Source organism: Poecile atricapillus, chromosome 12 (genome assembly GCF_030490865.1).
Source record: "Poecile atricapillus isolate bPoeAtr1 chromosome 12, bPoeAtr1.hap1, whole genome shotgun sequence".
In the NCBI taxonomy this organism is placed as follows: domain Eukaryota; kingdom Metazoa; phylum Chordata; class Aves; order Passeriformes; family Paridae; genus Poecile; species Poecile atricapillus.
Window position 1 is genome coordinate 7670852 of NC_081260.1, and position 19712 is coordinate 7690563.

At 46.8% G+C, this 19712-nt stretch overlaps 1 protein-coding gene across 2 annotated transcripts in view; it reads left to right on the top strand.

The window, feature by feature from the left end:
* The window catches only part of HMGB3 (high mobility group box 3), a 42395-nt gene that overhangs the window by 20944 nt on the left and 1739 nt on the right, over nt 1–19712 (top strand). Inside the window, exons 1-4 of one of the 2 annotated variants that reach the window (XM_058847691.1) lie at nt 15188–15299; nt 18020–18176; nt 18682–18821; nt 19289–19463. In XM_058847691.1, coding sequence (XP_058703674.1) covers nt 18027–18176; nt 18682–18821; nt 19289–19463 — 465 coding nt within the window. In that variant the 5' untranslated portion in view covers nt 15188–15299; nt 18020–18026. Of the gene's footprint in view, nt 1–15187; nt 15300–18019; nt 18177–18681; nt 18822–19288; nt 19464–19712 lie in introns of those variants that run through there. The other variant, XM_058847693.1, reaches the window with a different exon arrangement.

Consider the following 19712-nt stretch of genomic DNA (forward strand, 5'->3'; position numbering starts at 1 on the left):
TTCTGCATTTATACCAACATGCAGGGTATTAATAGGTTATCTGAAGCTTGCCTGGGGTTTTCAGGACAGAAGTAAAAAATTAGCTAGACTGTGACATTTTAAGTGACCTAGCTGACACTATTGGTGATGATGATCAGGCTGCCATTGTTTCTGTAAGGCTAGGTTTCCAAACATGCCTTTACAATAACACTGGGGCTCTCTTGCTTTAGTCTTAAGTGAGTTTTGAGCTGAGAGGAATAAAACTTCAAGCAGTTCCACTGCAGAGTTTGTAAATGAGCACAAAAATGCATTGAATGGGACCTGTTCAGTGTACAGACTTCTGATGAGTTTGACAGCACAGCTCAAAAGTTCCTTGAATAAGTCTGTGATTTCTGGATGCCTGAAAGTTCTGAACTTCTTTGGATTTCAAAGCAAATAGATACATCTTAACAAAAATCACCTCATGTCAGCTATCCTTAAAATAATAGTACAGAGATTGAAATAAAATGTGTGTACTTGTCGCTCCTGGGACACAATGGAAGGGGAAAGCATTATCAGAATTCTTTAAACTCATTTTAACAGTATTGAACCAATTATTCTGTTTAAATCTGGATTTGTTTTCTGCCTCTCAGTGAGAACATCTGACGTCTATCATCTCCACCATTTACAAGTTACCAGTCTGTAAGTGTAAAATTTCCAACTGGAACATATGGTATCAGAGGGAACAAGGGGGAAATATCTGGCTGCCCATGCTCCCCAAATCCCAAATCTACTCCATTTAGTATTTTGCTCAGAGTTCCTGCAGGGGAAAATAAAAGAAATCATCTCTGATCTGAGACCAAGCACTGAACATTTCACCCTGGATAGGAACCTGTTTGGAAAACTTCTAAGCAGATGAAAAGGGAATAGAAAAGAAATTACATTTCTGTTTCTTCACAACAAGCAGAACTTAGCAATGCTGATAAAACCTCTCTGAACCTTCTTCTCTAAATTCTGACACCTGTTTTGGGGACTTGCCTCCAGACAGCACATGGGGACAGAGCAAGTAGCAGGCCAGAGATCACTTGTTCTCTTTCCTGATGGTGTCAGTGAGACTGGGCAGTCCAAGGCTGCCAGCAGAGTTGGGCATGCAGGCAGTGGGGCCACTGTGGCCTCTGCACAGACCTGGAGATGTGTTCTGCCTCTGAGCCCCATGGTAATGGGAGGCTGTGCAGAAACCTTGCTGGCCATGCTGCCTGGGTTAACCCCACTTTGAGTTTGGAACTGGCCTGAAACTCACCTGCAATGACACAAGACCTTTGAGATCACCAGGCAACACCAGCTATTGGGCACTGGGAAGACACAATGCTCTTGTCATTTGTCAGTTCCTTGCTGGCCTCTTGGTATTCCACTGGGTTGAGCCGTTCTTGCGTGGGTGTCTCTTTACCTGTAACAGAGAATGATCATGCAGACCTTCCCTCTGTGCAGGGCAACAAGTATTCCCTTCCTCTGCTTTCCTGCAGAGCAGACGCTTAGCTCTGAGTAACCAGGCTGTAAGGTGCAAGAAACAGTCTTCTCATTCTTCTTCCTGGCAGAATAAGGAGGTCTTAAGCCTGTAGCCCTGGGAATTGATGTGACCAAATTACAGAAGAGGAGCCTTTCACTTGGCAACATGATGGTCATGTAGTACCGTATGTACAACCAAATCTATACTCCCTGCCATTCAGACAGAAAGCAGCTTGTTTTGGAGCAACTTCCCTGGGAGGGGGAGGAACAGATGTTTGAACCAGAAGCATATGTGACAGTTGGGAGAGACAGCGTGGAAACGCACAGTTGAAAGGAGAAGTCTGATGGGAGTGTGATGACAGCAGCAGGACTTCAGTGACAAGGAGTGGGAAGGAGAACAAGCAGGGAAGAGTGTTACTTCAAAAGCTGAGCAAAGTGCACAAGAAGATATGTCAGGAAAGTGTCAGAGAAAGGAAGAGAGGAAATGTGAGAGTAGAGACAGGCTTTGGGATCTGTCTGCAAGCATGTGTGACCTGTTGCCTGACAAACAGAGAAAGGAAGGCCTTTTATTATTCTGTCTCCTTCCACTGAGTTAACTCTTCTTGCAGCCAAGCTGGTTGCCAGCTCTGCTGGAGCTCCTCAGTTAGTGCTCATGAAAGGTAACACTGTCTGTGCTGCTCCAAAGCACTGTGATTGAGGGGTACTGTATGAAGGTACCCTATCAGGGATGCCCAAGCCCTTCCTCTGCCTTTATAGGGTGGCACACAGGCCTTGGGACTTCTGGACACTGCAAGAGGAGGAGGAGAAGTGACAATCTCGTAACAGGCTTTGCCTCTTTACTGTGCTGTTATCACAAGTGTAGGATGTGTGAGCAGAGAGAGAGAAGTGTGTATTTCTCCTGCAGCAGGGAGGGACCTCTCCAGCAGTGCCTTACCCTAGTGACATCAATCACAGTCCTGCAGTGTCCAGTTTTACCCCCATTCAGCAGTTGTGCAAGGCAGACAGGGAACATGCTGCTGGAGAGTGAAGACTCGGAGCTGGGGGAGGGGACAGAGTAACTTCTCTTCCTGAGGGATTTACAAAGGCAGTTTTATACAACCTTGTGCTACCCACAACAGTGAGCTCACCGCTGACTTCCCAGTGTGCCCTGAGAAACGCAAACTAGTCTGTTCTGCTTTGTGCTCTCTTGTAAGGTGGGGAGAATTTCCTTAAGAGAGGAAGGGACTGCAAGGTAGATGCCAGTCACAACCAGCTAGGCCAGGAGCTGCAATCTGACAATGGAAGTTGCACAACTGGTGACTTTCCCCCTTCATAGGAACATTTGCATTCATTTCTTGGTGTGAAATCCCAGCAAATTAGAGGCAGACAGTACCTCTTATGTGGCTGTGCAATAGAGAAGGCTGAACCAGGGTGATGGAGACAGGTCAGGGCAGCAGGGACCTCTCAGTAGTATGGGATGTGTACGGTTGAGGGTCAGCCAGCAATGTCTTCTTTCATTTATTTATTTTAAGGATGAAATGGATGGAGAGGAACATGAGGGAAAAACAGTGTCAGGATAGAGCAGTAGTGCAGGGTGTTGTGTGCTGTTGGAGAAATAGCTTGATAAAGGTATGAAGACCTGAAGGATCTACTCTTCCTCACCAGGAGAAGCAAAGCAGGCTCACTGCATTGGAAGTTTTGGGCACCATAGAATCAATGCATAAGTGATGTTGAGAGTGTAAAGATGATGAAAGCCTCTCTGGTGCCTGCTGTACTAGTTAACTGGGCTGCAGGACCCTTCTTGGAGCCAGTCTGAGGAGAGCAGCCATGGGCACTTCTTACTGTGTGGCTTGTACTGGCTGTTCTTACTCCAAAGCTGTGATGTGGGGTCTGGTGGTGAGAGGCAGAGGGGGACCTATAGCCTACCAGGGTGGCCTCAGACAGAAGGACAAGAGAGGAGCAGGCACCTTGGTGTTTTCACTCAGGAGTGACGTACTTTGCGACAGGATAGGATTGAGTATCCCCCAAATGCTTGGATTTGTGTAGCAGAATCACACCTTTCTTCTGATTAACTAGCACAGGATCTTGTGCAAGTTAATTGTAAGAGTCAGAGCCAGACCTGAGTTGCATTTTCTAAAGGTACTAGTGCAGGTACTGAAATTCTCATGAATTACTTGTTTTCCCTGCACTCTAAACTCAGAACCGCAGAGCAGCCTTTAGCCTCTGGAGAAGGTTTAAAAATCTTCCAGGTCTGTGTTCCTTGTAAAAAATTTAGTCAGCACTGGGCACATCTGACAGTTGCCAGCCCTTGTTCAATGTGACCAGGGCTCTGTGTACTGAATTAATCAGGGAACTCCATTCTGCTTCATAGCTGGGAAACAGTACATCACCAAACCCTGGAAAGATGCTGGCGTGTCTCTGGAAAGCAGGCTGCAGGACAACACAGGTGATTTCTGCCTTAGTCCTCCCAGCCTAGGCTTGCAGAGAAGATTTCCTTAGGACCAGCAGCCTGATTTCCTCAAGCTTTTGCTGCAGCCACACCCCTGGCAGAGCAGAGCCATATATCACCTGGCATTTTATGTGTGCCTAGGAAAACGAGCCTGAATCCCCTTCCTGCATGGAGAGCTGCCAGGCTGGATGCCAACAGACAACCCTCAGTATTTTTTTATTTACTATAAACCTCTTAAATGAAGGCTGGGGAACGTTTTTCATTTACCATGTTACTGTATGGAACCAATCACTATAAATTTAAATGTAGAGCTAGTGGGAGCACACTTACCTTTTATATCATAATTGTGTGAGTGCTGCTGCCTAACTGCTATTAGGATTATTTAGAGCTTCTCAGATTTCACGGTAAAACATTAGGCTGTGAGAGGTACTGGAAGGGTGTGATTATCCAAAGAGGGTAAGTAGTAGTGGGGGTTGTTAGCCAGAATTGTTACAAGAAGGATGAAATGCTTAGTAACTGGAAGTAGAGGAACTTGCGGAGCATAATCTACCATTCAGAAATACAGTGCTCTGTGTGTGGAGAAATCCCACCTGATTTCTATCTGGATCTACACAACCTATCTACACCAGATAGGCTTGACAAGTTTGACTGAAATTGTCAACAGGTGTGACTCAAATCCTCTTCTGAGTGTAGGTGTCAGCCCTGTGCTCCCCTGAAGAAACCCTAACACAGTGTACAAGTCCCACTGACACTTGAGCCATGCTACAGAATCCTGCCGGTGTGCCCACACTGGTTCAGGGCATCAAAAAATCACCTCTTCCTTTGATGGGGTCAACAGGCCTGGCCATGCTGGCAGAGCTCTGCTTTGAGCTGTGTCTGGAAGGCACAGTTGGCTTGGTAGAAGGGTTGACCTCTCCCGCTTGCTGCCCTTGCTGTGGGCACAGCCTCCCCTCCTGAGCAATTCCAGGAGCTAGGAGAGCAGCAGAGGGTCAGATGGGAGATAGCTTGGCTAGAGAGGAGCAGGATGCAGGCTGGGGGAGCTTGGATCACTGGAGCTGACTGGTGACTGGGGAGTCACTGCTCTGAGCAGAGCCAAGGAATGACATGGTGCTCGGAGGGTGCTTCACTACCCAGCCATGAGCCCTGGACATACCACAGCATTACCTCTGCAGGGATAAGGCATTGCCAACTTTTTCTAGGAGGCAGGGAGAAAAGAGCAGTTCTGTGTATGCACTCCTCTACTGCCTTGATGCCTCACCTGTAACAGAGATTTTAATTTTGCATCCCATATGATTTTCCTGTTGTAACACACGCCTCTGGGTTGTCACTGTAACAATGTCTTTTCTTGGCAGGGAAGGCAAATCTGAAAGGAAGCCCTTGAGCACTCTACTGTGCGAGTTTCTCAAATTATGGCTGTGTTTCTCCTCCTTGTTCCACCCGTTGTAAAATATTTTTCATGCTGGGAATAAATCTGAGTGCAAAACAATCATGTTCAGCATATGATAACCAGACACCATTGTAAGTACACAAGCAGCCACATGGAAAGCAAATGAGCTGGTGGAAGGACAGAAAGAACACAAGACAATCCTGACACCATAGTTACCATGTTCACAGTAAGATCAAATAACTCTGCTGTTTACATGTAATTACATTTTTCTTTTCCTCAGAAAAGTAGGATTCTGGAAAACATTTTTACTTACTAAATTTATATCTTCCCAGTTTGTGTAGTGGTGGGAAAAATCCATCTCCCAACAAAAAACTTACTATGGGCCAATTAAAATTAAGCAGCTGAAAGCTGAATTCTGTCCTGAATTTCATCTGTGAAATTCTAGTGAAGTCAGTGGGTTTTTGTAACCAGAGGTCAGGATTTGGACACTAGTTTATAAATCAAAGAACAGCAGGGGCTGTGCAGGGTCTCAGATATTTGGATATTCTTAAATGCCACACTAGGCTGCTGCTGATATCCTGAAAGTGTGTTGTCACTGATGATACTGGGAAGGAAGTTTTGCAGATTTTTTTATTTTATTTTCAGTATGTTTGTCTTTCTTTTGTCATCATTGAAGCTGTTTTTCTTTGAAAAGCATCTACTTTTAGCTGGGGAAAGCAGAAAGCTGAAAAATTTGGAGGAATTTTATCAAACATTCTCTTCATATGAGAAGTAATTAATAAAAACATTAATTATAGACATACAACACACCCCCCAATCTCAATAGACAATGTCTTTTAAACCTAAAATGGGTTAAAAAACCTAAAAGAAAATTTAAATAGCACAGTTTTTTGGGGGAAATCCATCTTCCTTTAAAGTGATTCTTAGTGTATCTTGTATACATATATATGTCTCTAAAAAGAATGTGCATAAATAAAATAATTTAAAAAACATTTGCACTGTAAATATATTTTCTATTCATTCACTGTAATATTCCTACACTCCTAAGCAAAACAGGAATCAAATTTAACAAAACATGGTGTCCAATGAATGTAAAGCAAGAAGAATTAGGGAGCACTTGGCAGAAATCTACACCCTTTATTATTAAATTTCTCCCCAAAACAATTGTTCCTTCAACATCATCACACAACAATGTAAGCACTTGTTGGTAACAACCTGAGTTAGATACCTTGTCACTGTTTATGACTTTCCTGTGCTTTTCAGTGATGTAAAGATATTCAAGTCACAACTGTGCATTGCAAAACTTCCTTTCCTCTCCTTCATTGCTTCATTATCCTGTTGACCTCTTTATCTTCCTGCTGATCTGCCAAAACACCTGCATGGTCTAGCATCAAGTTTGAGCCTCATGTGCTTCAGTTTTTGCTCTATCATCTCAGCTCAGTTCTATTCTCACTGCTGGGCACTGCTTGGGAGGAACCTGAACTTCTGATCTTTCACAAAATTTCACCCCCAGACTCTGGTGCCTCAGGCCTTGCTGGCAGTTTGGTCTGTGCCAGCAAAGAGATGTATGCAGGGGAACTGCCCAGGATGGACCCAGCCGCCCTTGGGGGTTTGCGTTTCCAGGACTTGAGGTAGCTACTTTAAAATCAGCCTGGTGTGCTGTTGTAACAGTGTGGATGTATACAAGTGCAGTACAGAAAATATTTCTGCCTTATTGATAGTTTAATTGGTGGCATTTAATTAATTGTGTATGTTCTCTCTTAGTGGAAATAAACCTAGAATTGTGCAACTAATTGTTTTTCCAAAAGTAGGGACTCACTCAAGGCTGCTGCAGCAGGAGATCCTACCTGAGTAAGCTAACAACTTCCAGTTGTTCGAACTGCTGTTTGCTGTCTGTTGCTATGGTGAAATGATGGCACAAAACTGATACCAAAAAGGAAACAATATTTTCTGAACATATTTATAAGTGGAAGAAGAAGAAAAAAGTACAGGGGACAGAGAGGTCATGGGGAAGAGTGGGGAGAGCTTAAGGGGCTTTGAGTGTTTTCCTGAGCCAGGTTTTCTGTTGAAAACAGAAAAAAAAAGTTGAGCCTTCCTTTTTTAACTGAAGGTCCACTCGATCCTTTGAAGGCAAGACTGTGCAGTGTAACCCAAATAGATTTTTTACAACCAATTAAATGCTCCCCTAAATTGTAAACACTTATAACTTCAATTCACATTTTTTTCCTTTGCTTCTCCTACATCTACATGCATATGGGCAATAAATTATTTTCCTTGCTTTACAGTCAGTTTTGGAGATCTTAAGTCCCAGCAGTGTAGTGCAGGTCATAGATCTAGAAAAGCTACTTTCCTCCCCACCTTTGCAGCACCTATGTTGTTTATGTCTTTTCTGACAATTAGATTTTTAACCCTTCCTAAAGCTCTGCTGTGCTAGCAGTGTGTTTCCCCACCTGGATAGAATCACCCAATGTTCTCTGTGTTTTCCTACACATAGACCTTCAGCCTACTTAAGATGCCAGCTGGAGAAGCTGGACTGTGCAAAGCAACCCTGCAGCTGATTACAAGGCAGTCTAACTGGGTGGGGAACAGACCAAGCACTTGGTTCACAGTCCCTGTGGAGAGAACACATCTTTCCTTCTCTCTAGCCAAGGATTTTGTACCTTACTCCCTGTCTCACTGTGACACTGGAGACAGGCAGCCTATCTTCGTAAGTTACAAACCATGGTCAGACTCAAAACCTCATTCAGACACATGTTGTGAGATAGAGTAGCACCAAGATTATAAACCTTGGAGAACATTCTCCTCTTTCATTCATCTGTACGCAAGTGGTTTTGGTACATCATTTCCTCGGTATGCTGTGCACTGCTGTGGTCCTGTTTTGAAGCGGGGACAGTGGCAGGATGGCCAAAGAGGAAAGCATACACACTGGAGTTCAGATACTGCTGATGCAGGTGCTGGGTGTGGGGAGCAGGTATTCATGGCTTTGGGAACAGTTATTTTGTGATCTGAAAGAAACTCTCCTCCTAGCAATGCTTCAGGAGTGTGAAATAAGTATCCAGTGCAGCTTTCTTGTTCCAGTGCCAGACGTTCTGATTGCTTCATTTAGTGTCACATTCTTGTCTGAACTACACCTTAGCTGTATCGTCACTGACTTCTTTCTAAGGTAGAGTCATGCCTCCATGGCCTCTATCCAGCCCTTTGCTGGACTGCTGTTGGGTTGTAATTGCATTGGATTCTTAATAGAGTTTCTTGGTCTGCTGTCACAGTGTGATTTCAAGAACTTGTGTTGCACTGAATGTGGTCTCGATTACTTGCCAAGTAAAGTGCAAGAGAAACAATTAAAATATTCTCCTTTAAAATTGCATCTAGATTCCACCTCCTCTGAAGGCTATAGGAAACTTGCAGAGATTGTTTCCAGTTGTCCTGTCTTTCTACTTTTAGTTTTTGGCTTGGTGGGGTAGGTAGATAAATGTGGGTTTTTTTTTTTTCCCATTCATTAAATGTTTGTGGTTGTTTTTGGTTTTGTTTGTTTGTTTGTGTGGTTTTTGTTTTTTTTTTTTGTTTTTGGGTTTTTTTGTGTATTTTTGTGTAGTTCTGTGCATGTGAAGCAGAAGCAGAAAGGCCCCTCTGAAGCTAAGTGTTTCTCATTTCTCTCATGCCAGGTCGCTTAAGGTTTACAAGGTTTGGGATAGTGCATCTTTAAAAAGAAAATACATGAAAGCAGATGGCCCTGTGGTAGCTAAGCATGGAAGGAGACGCCTGCAGAAAGTGTGTTGTGGCAGGAGAGATGCGTTAGATGAGGGAGCAGAGATGAGCCAGGAATGTAAGGAGGCAGTATGCAGGGGGCACACAATTTCCAGGAATCTGGAAGCGTAGGAAGTGCTGTACTGTGGTGGCAAGTGTCATCGAGCAGGTGTGCAGGGGCAAATTGTTTGCCTTCCATTCCCTGGGCATCCTGGCAGCATGTGCTGGGAAAGAGCCAGGGCCAAGGTGTGAAGAGAAGCAAAAACAGGGAGAGGAGAACGGAAAGGAAGGAAAAAGCCCCGAGAGGAATGTGGACAATGTGATAAGACACAGGGGGAGCCCACCTGTGAAGGTAACCATGAGTTTCTGTTTATCTTGCCTGTGGTTATACTGCAATGAGGTTCTGAACAGCTGCCTAGTGTATCTGTCAATTATTTTATCTTACTTTACTATTTCTCACCTCAGTCCCCATGAAACGCATTTGACAATAATTCATTTTGTGTGTGCAACTGAAAGTGTATCCTACTCCTGCAGAAGTGTCAGCTTAATGGGATATGGCTACAGGGGATAACAGGTTGTGCCAACCCTTTAGGGAATTTGGGGGGTCACCTGGTCATGTAGACTAATATTTTAACTGTTGGAACATAAGATTTCTCATAGTTGAATTTGGAACAGATTAACCTCTGTCTCTCTGAACTTGAATACTGTCAAGCTCCTTAAACACTATTGTTAATTTTATGTTCTATTTTTAGCATGTATTTAAGATAATTATTTTTGTTTCATAGGTTAAAGAGGAAATATTCTAACTGGCTGAGATCCCAGTGAGCAATTACAAATATTTTATTATAGTTACAGGACTCGGAATTCAGCCTCAGGCTGTGGGCATCAGAAAACCCATGTGTGGAAATCCCAAGTGTTGTAAGATTGGGAGTGTTTTGTATGGAGGGATTCCTTCTCATTTTACTAAAGTTAAACTCATGGTTTGAAAATAAAATAAAAAACCTGGACTTGTAAATGACTCTGCAATCAGCTTTTGACTATACAAGTTAGAGAAGGGTTAATTGAGTCTCCATTCTGTACATGTTAGCACAGAAGGTCAGTGATGGGAGAAGCCAGGTCCATACTGAAGGCTTTTGAGACAGCCCCCTATCTAGACTAATGAATATGCTGGCAAGATGAGCAGGTCATTTAACACTTTTCATGTCGCTATTGTCCATCCAACCTTAAATGTGAACTCTGTCACTCTGATAGGCTGGTTCTGCTTAAAAAGGTTTCCTGGCTTTGTTAGATTCCTGGGAGGGATTTCCCCCCTATCCTTACTACTAATTGCTGGCAGAACCCTACAGATGTATTTATATCAGCCTTTTCATTCAGGTCAAGTCTTTGCTAAAGAATTTTGTGTACCAGTGTGTACCAGTGTTGAAGAGATGCAATGAAATCAGAAGTGGAAGCAGAAAATGCAGTTATAATTATCCTGTTGGAACTGCAGCTCAGTGATCACAATGGAATGACTGGCTGAGAGCAGGATGGTTTGATACCTCTGATGATGTGCTGGGATTGCTGTGCCCATGCTAGGACAGTTTCACAGAGCTGTCTGTGAACCATCCAAGTGTGCTGCGGTCCAAGCCTTGGGAAGGACTGTGAGGAGGGCTAGTGGAGGATGCCTTGTGCTGGCACCTGTCTTGCAGGTAAACCCTCCTGACAGAGGGGATGCCCCTGATGTGGTGTTTCTGCCAGAGCTGTGAGCACATCTTTAGTATGCTGACATTGGATATCCAGGCTGCTTGAAGCAACATCTCATGGGAACCAAGTTGCATACCTGAGAGAGCTGAATATTTTTAAAAAATATTTTCCTGAACTTCCTCACCCTGTGAACAGCAAGGGTGTTTCTTCCTGGGACACTTCTATTTTTTTTCTATGACCCATGGCATTCTGTGGCCTAGAAGGCCTCAGAAAATTATCTCAGGAGGACTGCAGACAGCTTTCCTGTGAGATTTCTTGAAGGCTCCTGTACTCCTTGCCTTGAATAAGCTCCCCAGTGCCATGTCAGGAGGACCCTGTATAGGTACTTCTGATTTAACACCACAATCATGAGCTCAACGTATGCCAAAGGTGGGCAAAGAGCAAATGGACTGATGCTGTACTGGTATCCAATACCTCGTTGCAGCTGTTTGCCTCTGCAAACTTTCTTGGCTTTCTGATACCTGCATCAGCTGATAGATAAAAAAGGTGAAAATTCAGGTATCAGCACTGAAAAATAAAGGCTGATGGGGTGAAATAACACATATCCAAGCATGTATGCTACAGACCAGAGGAGTTTATGTGGCTATTCCCAGAAATGCTGCCAAATCTGAGTTCAAGAAGCCCCTCAGTAAGGGAACTGCTTTGACAATGCACTGTGTATTTGAGCTGTCTCTCCAAAATAGGAACCAGGCAAAATTTATTCTTCCTGGAAACTATGATATATGTTTGATAAGATTTTCAGCACAATAGATCATTTTGGGGATATCATTTTATTGAAGACCCAAGTAATTTTTCTGTGACTGGTGTACTTCAAATTCATTGAGATGCTTTAAAATTTCAATGTGTGAAGTCACACCAGCCTCTTCCTAGCTACTAGTAGGTGATGCTGCCCATGAAGAAGATATCCAACACAACAAGCAAAACATGCTCTGACCAATATTGGACAAGCCCAGTAAATACATCACATTAAATCTTCAGCAAAAATTATCAAAAGTGTGATGCAGTTCAAGTAGCAAAAGCTCAAGCACAGGTTAATGTCAGGCTAACTTCCCCCATCAAGATAATCTGGATTCATACTGGGAAGCTTGTAAAGGTCTTGCAGACTAATCTTTAACACACGGTTGTTGCCCTCCATCATCCTTCCAAGGCATTCATGGTCTCACTGACGAGAATGAGATGGTGAAGGAACATGGTGAGACTGGCCCTCTGGCACAACAGAAGACAGACAGCTGTCAGAAGGCCAGTCCCCCCAAGCTGTCACTAACGTTCAGATGAGATGTGGATGTTGGCTGAATATGTGAACTTCCTCTAGACTTCAGGCAACTACAGGGAGCAGAAGAAGGCAATTTCATTTGTGGATGACTTTCCTGAATTTAAAGTATATTTATGTAGTCTATTGATTTGTTGTAGGGGTCCTCAATGACCCCAGATTTTTTCACAGCTCCCTGTTCCATCTTCTCCATTGGAAGAGAAGATACTGCTTCATCTTGGCAGGTAACAGCATGGACTCAGCTGTTTGTATCTCTGCTATTTCTTGGACAGCACCAATATGATGGACATGGGCCAGAAGCCTTCAGTGTTTGGTGACTCTGCCTGGAACAGGTCTTTTTCATCTGTCTTCTCAGCAATAAGCTACTGCAAGTATTGGGACCTGTCTGCTTGCTATGGGACCTTGACCAACATCTTAGGCCTCAGTCCTTACATTCAAGATACTGACTGACCTGGGTCCCTGCTGTGGGACGTAGGGAATGGCTGACAGTTGCTTAAAAATGTAGCATGTATTTGCAAAATAAATCCTGCCTGGTGGGTATCAGGTCAGGACTTTCTGAAGGGAAGGAAGAGAACTATGTGTTGAGCTCTCCTAGCATCAGTGCAAATATTGTTGCCTGCTGTGCCAAAAGCCAGGCATCCTGAAGTTTCTTTTAGTTGTGGTTTTCTTCTCATGCTTTCTATAGTTAAATACATGGTAATATGTAATATTAAAAAAAAAACAACAAAAAAACCCAACCAAAAACAAAACCCAAAATTCCCTAGAATTTGCCAAATCTACACTTGGGAGTATGTCTGCTGCTGGCTGTATCTGTCTGCACACTCCTTTCTTTGTCTTGGCTCTGGTGGTCACTTGACTGGTTCAGCCCATTAATCCAGTAGAAAACTAACCCAGCATAAAAGGAGGTAGAATTTTGGGCTTTGTTTACTTTTTTCTGGGTTAGTGAGCTGCCTTATAGCTCCAAGAAGGGCCAGGAGAAGACAGGTGAGCTGCATGAGGAAAGGGGACTGCATGGACTGGAAGAGGTTGCAGCAAAGGCTTAGATTTGCTCAGCCAACTTTCTGGGTTATTTTCTTGGCGCACAGCAGGAAAGGGCCCAGACACAGGGGCCAGGTGCAATGTGTGGGGCTGAGGGCACTGCAGGAGAATTGCAGCAATGGTAGCCCTGGGGATGAGTAGAAGCTCTCCTTCTGGGGATTATGTTCACCTATTTGCTACTCAGCCCTCCTCTGCTTTCATAAGCATGCTGCAAGTGCTAGGATAGAACCTCCAACCCAGCTGTCACTCAGCTACCAAATTGTCTCCTTTGTCCCTTGGCCAGCTGTCAAAACTTTCCTGATCTTCCTAGAACAAGTGTCTTAGGGAATGTTTCCTTTGGCAGATAAGAACTGGGGGGATGCTCTGGAGCTGACTATGGGACAGCACATTCAATTCCAGGTGCCTCTTCTAAGCCAGGTCCTGAACAGCCTGTCCATCCTCTTAGTAACGTTCTCTCTACTTGGTGTGCTCTGGAGGGTGAGATTGTGGTTTGAGGAAAAAAGTGCTCCAGAATAAAAAATTGTGCAACTCAAGAGCCAAGAAACAAGCCTTAATTATTCAACTAGTTTGGAACACTTGAAAGTATCCCTAAAAATAGGTGAAAGGGATGTTTGTCAGCTACAAAGAGATTACCCTGCAGTAATATTTCTTGTCTTATTTTATGATGATGCTACAGAATACAGTCCCTCAGGTAACCTCATTAATGTTTATAAACAAACCCCTTGTTTTATACTTTTGGTTTGAGAAGGTAGAAATAAGGAAAGAGGCTAGTAAGAATGATTTTATCATATGTGCTTTGGAAAGCCCATGGACACAGCTGTAAAGTCTCTATAAGCATTTGATGTACATTGGCTAACAATTGGATTGGGTACTTGCTAGACTGCCTGAGATGTACCCTAAGGGAGAAAACCAGGCAGGACTTTGGCTACAATCTTGGGTGAAATTCTGCATGGTTACCAGTGGATCTGTCAGCAGGACGTTGGCACCCTTCTGTGTCTCATCAGTTGTTTTGTTTTGATCTCTTTCGGCAAGGGCAACCTGTGGCCATATGTTGTTATAGCCACAAGTGCTTCCACAGGGCAGTATCTGGTAAACTCTGCTGCCTGACAGCGCCTGAGCCCAGGGTGGAGGTTTCTTTTCACTATCTGTTCCTTAAAGAAGACAACTGTTTCTTCTGGCTATCATAACAGGGTGGCAGTTACACAGAACAGCCCATAACAGTATGGGATGGTTTCTGAATCTTACGGCTCCATCCTTAAAAATAACAGCTCTTTTTTCCAATCCAACCTACAATTGTGGTCAGCCACGAATACCAGTTTAACCATTTGGCAGCTTCCCTATAGGAAACAGCTCTTTCCAGAGAGCCAAAGGAGCCCTAGAGCCACACTGGGATGGTTTCAGTCAGCAGAACACACTTAACAGACTTCCTTGTATGCAACCAGCCTCTTTAACAACAAGCAAATCCCGGAAAGTTAATACCAAATTGTAGAAGTGTGTAAGAACTAATAATTCAAGTGCGTTATTTGATGAACGAATGGTAAAACTGTTTCTCCCCACACAAACACGCAGTTTCTTGCTCTGGAGTTCCTTCTCCATTGTGTGTCGGGACTGTCAGCAGAGTTTATTTTGGGCTCGGTTCCACTACGTGCAGTAGTAGCCGGCTCCGCAAATAGTGCACTGCAAGTGGAACCGCCCCTTAAGGCTTTAGGGCAGAAAGCAGCAATAACGGGCTATTGTCAGCCGGGGGGTCCCGCCCGCCCCCGAACTCTGCCGGGGCTGCTCCTCGTCCCCGTGGCTCCGCGGCGCTGGCAGCAGGGCCGGATCTCCGAAGAGGTCGGTCCCGGGGCTGGCACAGCTGGAGCCCGGCGGTCTCCGCTAGGTGCCGGGGGTCCCCCGGGGGTCCCGCTCCTCCACACGTGGCGGGGGCTCCGCGGGGCACACGACCCCTCCCGCGCCCTGCTGCACGCTCGCTGCACTCCCCTATCCCCCCGGCGGGCGCTCTTTTTGAATGAATGACCTCACCCGCGCCGGCCAACCGCCGTGCGGCCCTGCTTAATATTCATGAGGAGCCGCACCAATGAGCGGGCGAGGAGGTTGTTTTAAACGGCAGAGCCCCGCAGCCAATCAGGCCGCTCTCGTAGGCAGCCAACGCGAGGCTGAGCCGCGCCGAGCCCCGCGTCGTGCCCTGCGCTCCGCTCCTGTCCACACTACCGCGAACAATACAGGTACGTGCAGCCCCGCCGCAACTTTTCGGGGGGCGGCTGCCCCCTCCCCGCGCTGCCCCCGCGCCTTCATTCCTCTGCCCTGCCTGGCGCAGCATGCTTATCTTTTTCTGCCTCCTTTTTTTTTTTTATTTTTTTTTATTAGTGTTGTGTTCTGTTTCTTCCTTCCTCCGAGTTTTTCATTTTATTATTTTTTTTAAATTAGAAAAAAATCGGGAAATTCACCCAAAACTTTGTTTCCCCCCCTCTCGCGGGGATCACTGGTGCCTGGGCAGATGCTGTGTGCAGCTGGCGGGGCGGTGGGTAGCGGGCGAGGCGCAGCGTTTATCCCCCGTCCTCCTGCCCTGCCCCGCCGGGAGCTCCCCCGGCACCGAGGGGCCACCTGCCCCCGGTGCAGCCCCGTAACTCGCCCTGAGCTCCCGTGCCGCCGAGAGTAATATGGCTGGTGCAGCAACTACACCGGGACTAACTCCTCTTCTCCCCCGCATGGGCAGGGATTTTTCTCTGCCGCCTCCTAATGTCGCACGGCAAAACGCGCGGCGCCCTCAGCTTTCATGTGCCCCCTTCCCAGGGTGGGCTTGGTGGGGCTGGCGGTGGTGGGAAAGTTGTCGGCCGTGCGCAGTGCCGTGCCCGCTGTTTATTCTGCATTAATATGGCTGTCGCTTTAGCATCTGACAGGGATAAACCCTGCGCGCTGCGCCCAGCGGTCCCGGCCAAGCAGTTTTTTTCTCGCCGCCGCCACCGCCAAACTCCACCGATCCCTTCGCTTCTACCTCGGTTGCTCTTCCCCTGCCCGAGAAGGTGTCTCTGGTGGGGCTGCGCCCGCGGCGGAGCCCCGTATCGCCTTTTCCCCGCGCCGCGCCGCCCGTGCTGTGGGCATTAATATGGCTGGCGCTGGAGAGCCCCGACGAAGGGAAGAAAGACGTGTGAGCGGCACAGGGATGGGGAGGGGGGTCGCGGCCAGGAAAATCTCCTTCCCAGCGCTCCGCCGGGGGCTCAAACCTTTCGCTTTCGCCCTGGTTCCTCTCCCCCCACCTTCCCATGTCCTCGGACGGGCGCTTGGGGGCCGCCCCGGGGCTCCCCGCACTCTTTTTCTGGTAGCGCGGAGGAGCGTAGCGGCGGCGGTAATGGCTGCACGGGAGCCTTTGTTAGAGAGCGCTGCGCTAGGCAGGGGCTGGGGGGGCCCTCCCGCCCGCGCCCCGGCCCCGACGCCCCCGCCGCCCGCCGGGGGGCCAGCGAGGAGCCCCTTCACGGCGGGGGCGGCGTTTTGGCGGGGCCGGCGGCCGGGGGCGGCGGGCGCGGGGGGCCGAGCGCGGCGGAGGGGGAGCGTGGCTTTGTTCGGCGGCGGCGGCGGCGGCGCCGGGAGAAGCCATCTTAGCGAGCGGGGCTGGCCCTGGGCGCGGAGCGCGGCCACCGCCGCTCCCGCTGCTGCTCGGCCCGGCCGCCCGGGGCCAGCCCGGCACCCCGCGCCCCTGGCCGCTGCCCGGCCCCCCGGCGCCCCCCGGCCGCCGCCCTGCCACATTTCAGGGGCACTTTCTTTCATCAGGAGGCGTTTCACAAAATGGAAGATGAATTATTGGCGTCTGGCGGAGCCGCCGCTGCCCCCGCCGGCCCCGGCCCCGCCGCAGGTGTCCGCGCCGCGGAGTGCGGCCGCCGCTGTGACCTTGGTGGGGGGTGGAGGGGGGGCGCAGACGCGGGAGAGGAGCGGGGCCGGGCTGGGCTGGACCGGCCGCCGCGGGCCGCTCGCCCTCAACTTCGGAGTGGGGCCGGCTCCGCGCCCCGGTCCCCGGTACGGCGGGTTTTCCGCCCTGGCGGAGGCAACGGTGTCCCGGCAGCGGCCGGACCGGGCAGGGCGGCTCACGGCCACTTCCGCCTGCACCTGGCGGGTTAATGAGCACAATTAAATATTAAGGTTGTGCTAATAAAAATTTAAATTTTAAGTGACTTAGAAGCTGTAAATAGAAAATACTTTTGTGGGCTTATGATTTTGTTTTTATTAAGCGGGGAAAATTTAATAGGGAAGTAGGAAAAGAAACGGAGCCCAAAAGTTAGCACCATCATTTCAGCAACTTGCATCTTTGCACTGACCACTGTGCCTCAAACATATGTCACTTGGTGGAGCAAGAGCAAGCACAACTCACCTTGCCAGGCTCCACTGGTTCTATTGTGGTTGAAGTCAGCCTTTATTTGTGCCCTTTTTATATATAAAAGGTTATTGCACCTTTTTGGGGCAGCTGATTTGCTTCATCTTCTTACCTGGGCAGCAGCTGCTAACATGTACATTCAGCTCCTGAAAGGCTAAGTCACTGGCTGGCACTGTGCATGCTGCTCCAGCCCCAGTATAGTAGCCAACTAAAGCAGATAGTTTATATTAGTTTATATATAATGCTTAATAGGCAGAAGAATGTAGATTTAATAGGCTGTCTCCAGTCTTTGGACATGATGTAAATATATATTAATGTAACACTTAAATCCATGTCTGCACTTAAATGCTTGTCTGCAACCCAAGTAAAGAATACATCAAGGGAGAATAATTTAAGTCTGTATTGGGGATGGTAAGAGGTCTTGGGGGAAAGAGATGTGTTACTGATGGGACATCACATCAGAATGGTGGGGGGGGGTATGTGTGTATAAATATATGCACACCATATATGTGTACATGCATAGGTGTATGCATTTATCTATATATAATTCATTTGTTATTTTTTCCTCTGTCCCTACAGAGTCAAGATGGCTAAAGGTGATCCGAAGAAGCCCAAGGGCAAGATGTCTGCCTATGCCTTCTTTGTGCAGACGTGCCGTGAGGAACACAAGAAAAAGAACCCAGAGGTTCCAGTCAACTTTGCAGAGTTTTCCAAGAAGTGCTCAGAGAGGTGGAAGGTACCTTAATTTGTGCCTTCCTGAAGGGATAATGTCTTATAGTACCTGCTAGGATGATGTATGTGTGTGTGAACATGAAGGGAGCCAGTGCTGTTTTTGGTCTATACGCTACTCTTGCCAAGCTCTCCTGGCCATTGGTCAGGTGCTGCTGAAGCCTGTAGCAATATTGAATGCTTTAGCCTCAATGCTCATTTAGATCCTTCTGCTAGAGTTTGGCCTTTCAAGCAACGCCCTTCAGCAGCTAATTCCTTCTAGGTGTGTGTCCAAAGGAGGACTCTGACTGTGCTTGTCTCATTTCTCTTGCTTCCCTGTTGCTGAGTATGTCCATGGTGACTGTGATTTCCTGTACAGGACCTTCATCCTCAAGGTGGTCCAGTTAGAAAACAAACAAATTCTGAAACTCCCATATCGAGTTGATATGTGTTGGCTTGATTTATATAAAGTTTGCCAGCTATTGAACAGTTGGGTTATCACAAGTTTGGTGTCTCATGTTTTGGTTTTTTAGACCATGTCAAGCAAGGAAAAGGCTAAATTTGATGAAATGGCAAAGGCGGATAAGGTACGATATGATAGAGAAATGAAGGACTATGGACCAGCTAAGGGTGGCAAGAAGAAGAAGGACCCCAATGCCCCAAAACGACCACCGTAAGTAACTTTGAGGCATTAAATGCATAAGTTCTTTGGTTCATTTTCACACCCTGAGTGTAACATGGGTTTCTAGGAAAGTGGTACTGTCTATTAAATCTTCTAGGTGGCTTGTGGTCTTGAGCATGTAGGGCACAAACTGACACAAATTGTCAGTACTTGGTACTCTTAAACTTTGTGATGGAAGATACGGAAGTGGCTGAGTCACAGTGAGACTTCTATATCTAAGATGAAATTGGGTATGGGGATACAGAACACATTTAAAAAATGCATTGAGTGAAGACTGGAGGTTTGGGCCTCAGTAAAATCAAAACATGTTTAACCTTATGTTTGATTCTGTAAGTTAAAAAAAAGTTTCTACTCTGTGCTCATGCATCTGTCGGTGTGGTAGGAGAGGGATGGAGGAAGGGGTGCTCCCTGAATATGCTGCTGCAAGTGTTGACTGTCCTCTGGTGTTTCTTCCCAAGGTCTGGCTTCTTCCTCTTCTGTTCAGAGTTTCGCCCCAAGATCAAGTCCACAAACCCTGGCATATCCATTGGGGATGTAGCAAAGAAACTGGGTGAAATGTGGAACAACCTCAGTGATGGTGAAAAGCAACCTTACAATAATAAGGCAGCTAAACTGAAGGAGAAGTATGAGAAGGTAAGGAGAGTTGTCACTTGTGCCTCTTCTGTACTAGCTCTTTTGTTGATGTGCTTTTGTAACATAGGCCCAGCTCAGGTGGCCCTAGCATAGTTACAGCCAAGCTTTGGTTGCATCGGTTGGGATGCAGAGCAGGATAGAGATCCACAGGCAGATTTCAGCAAGGAGGGAGACCTTTCCCCAGTGATGTGCAGCAGGGGCTGCTCGAGTTGTTTCACAAAGGGATTGCTGTGCTGTTACAGGAGCTTT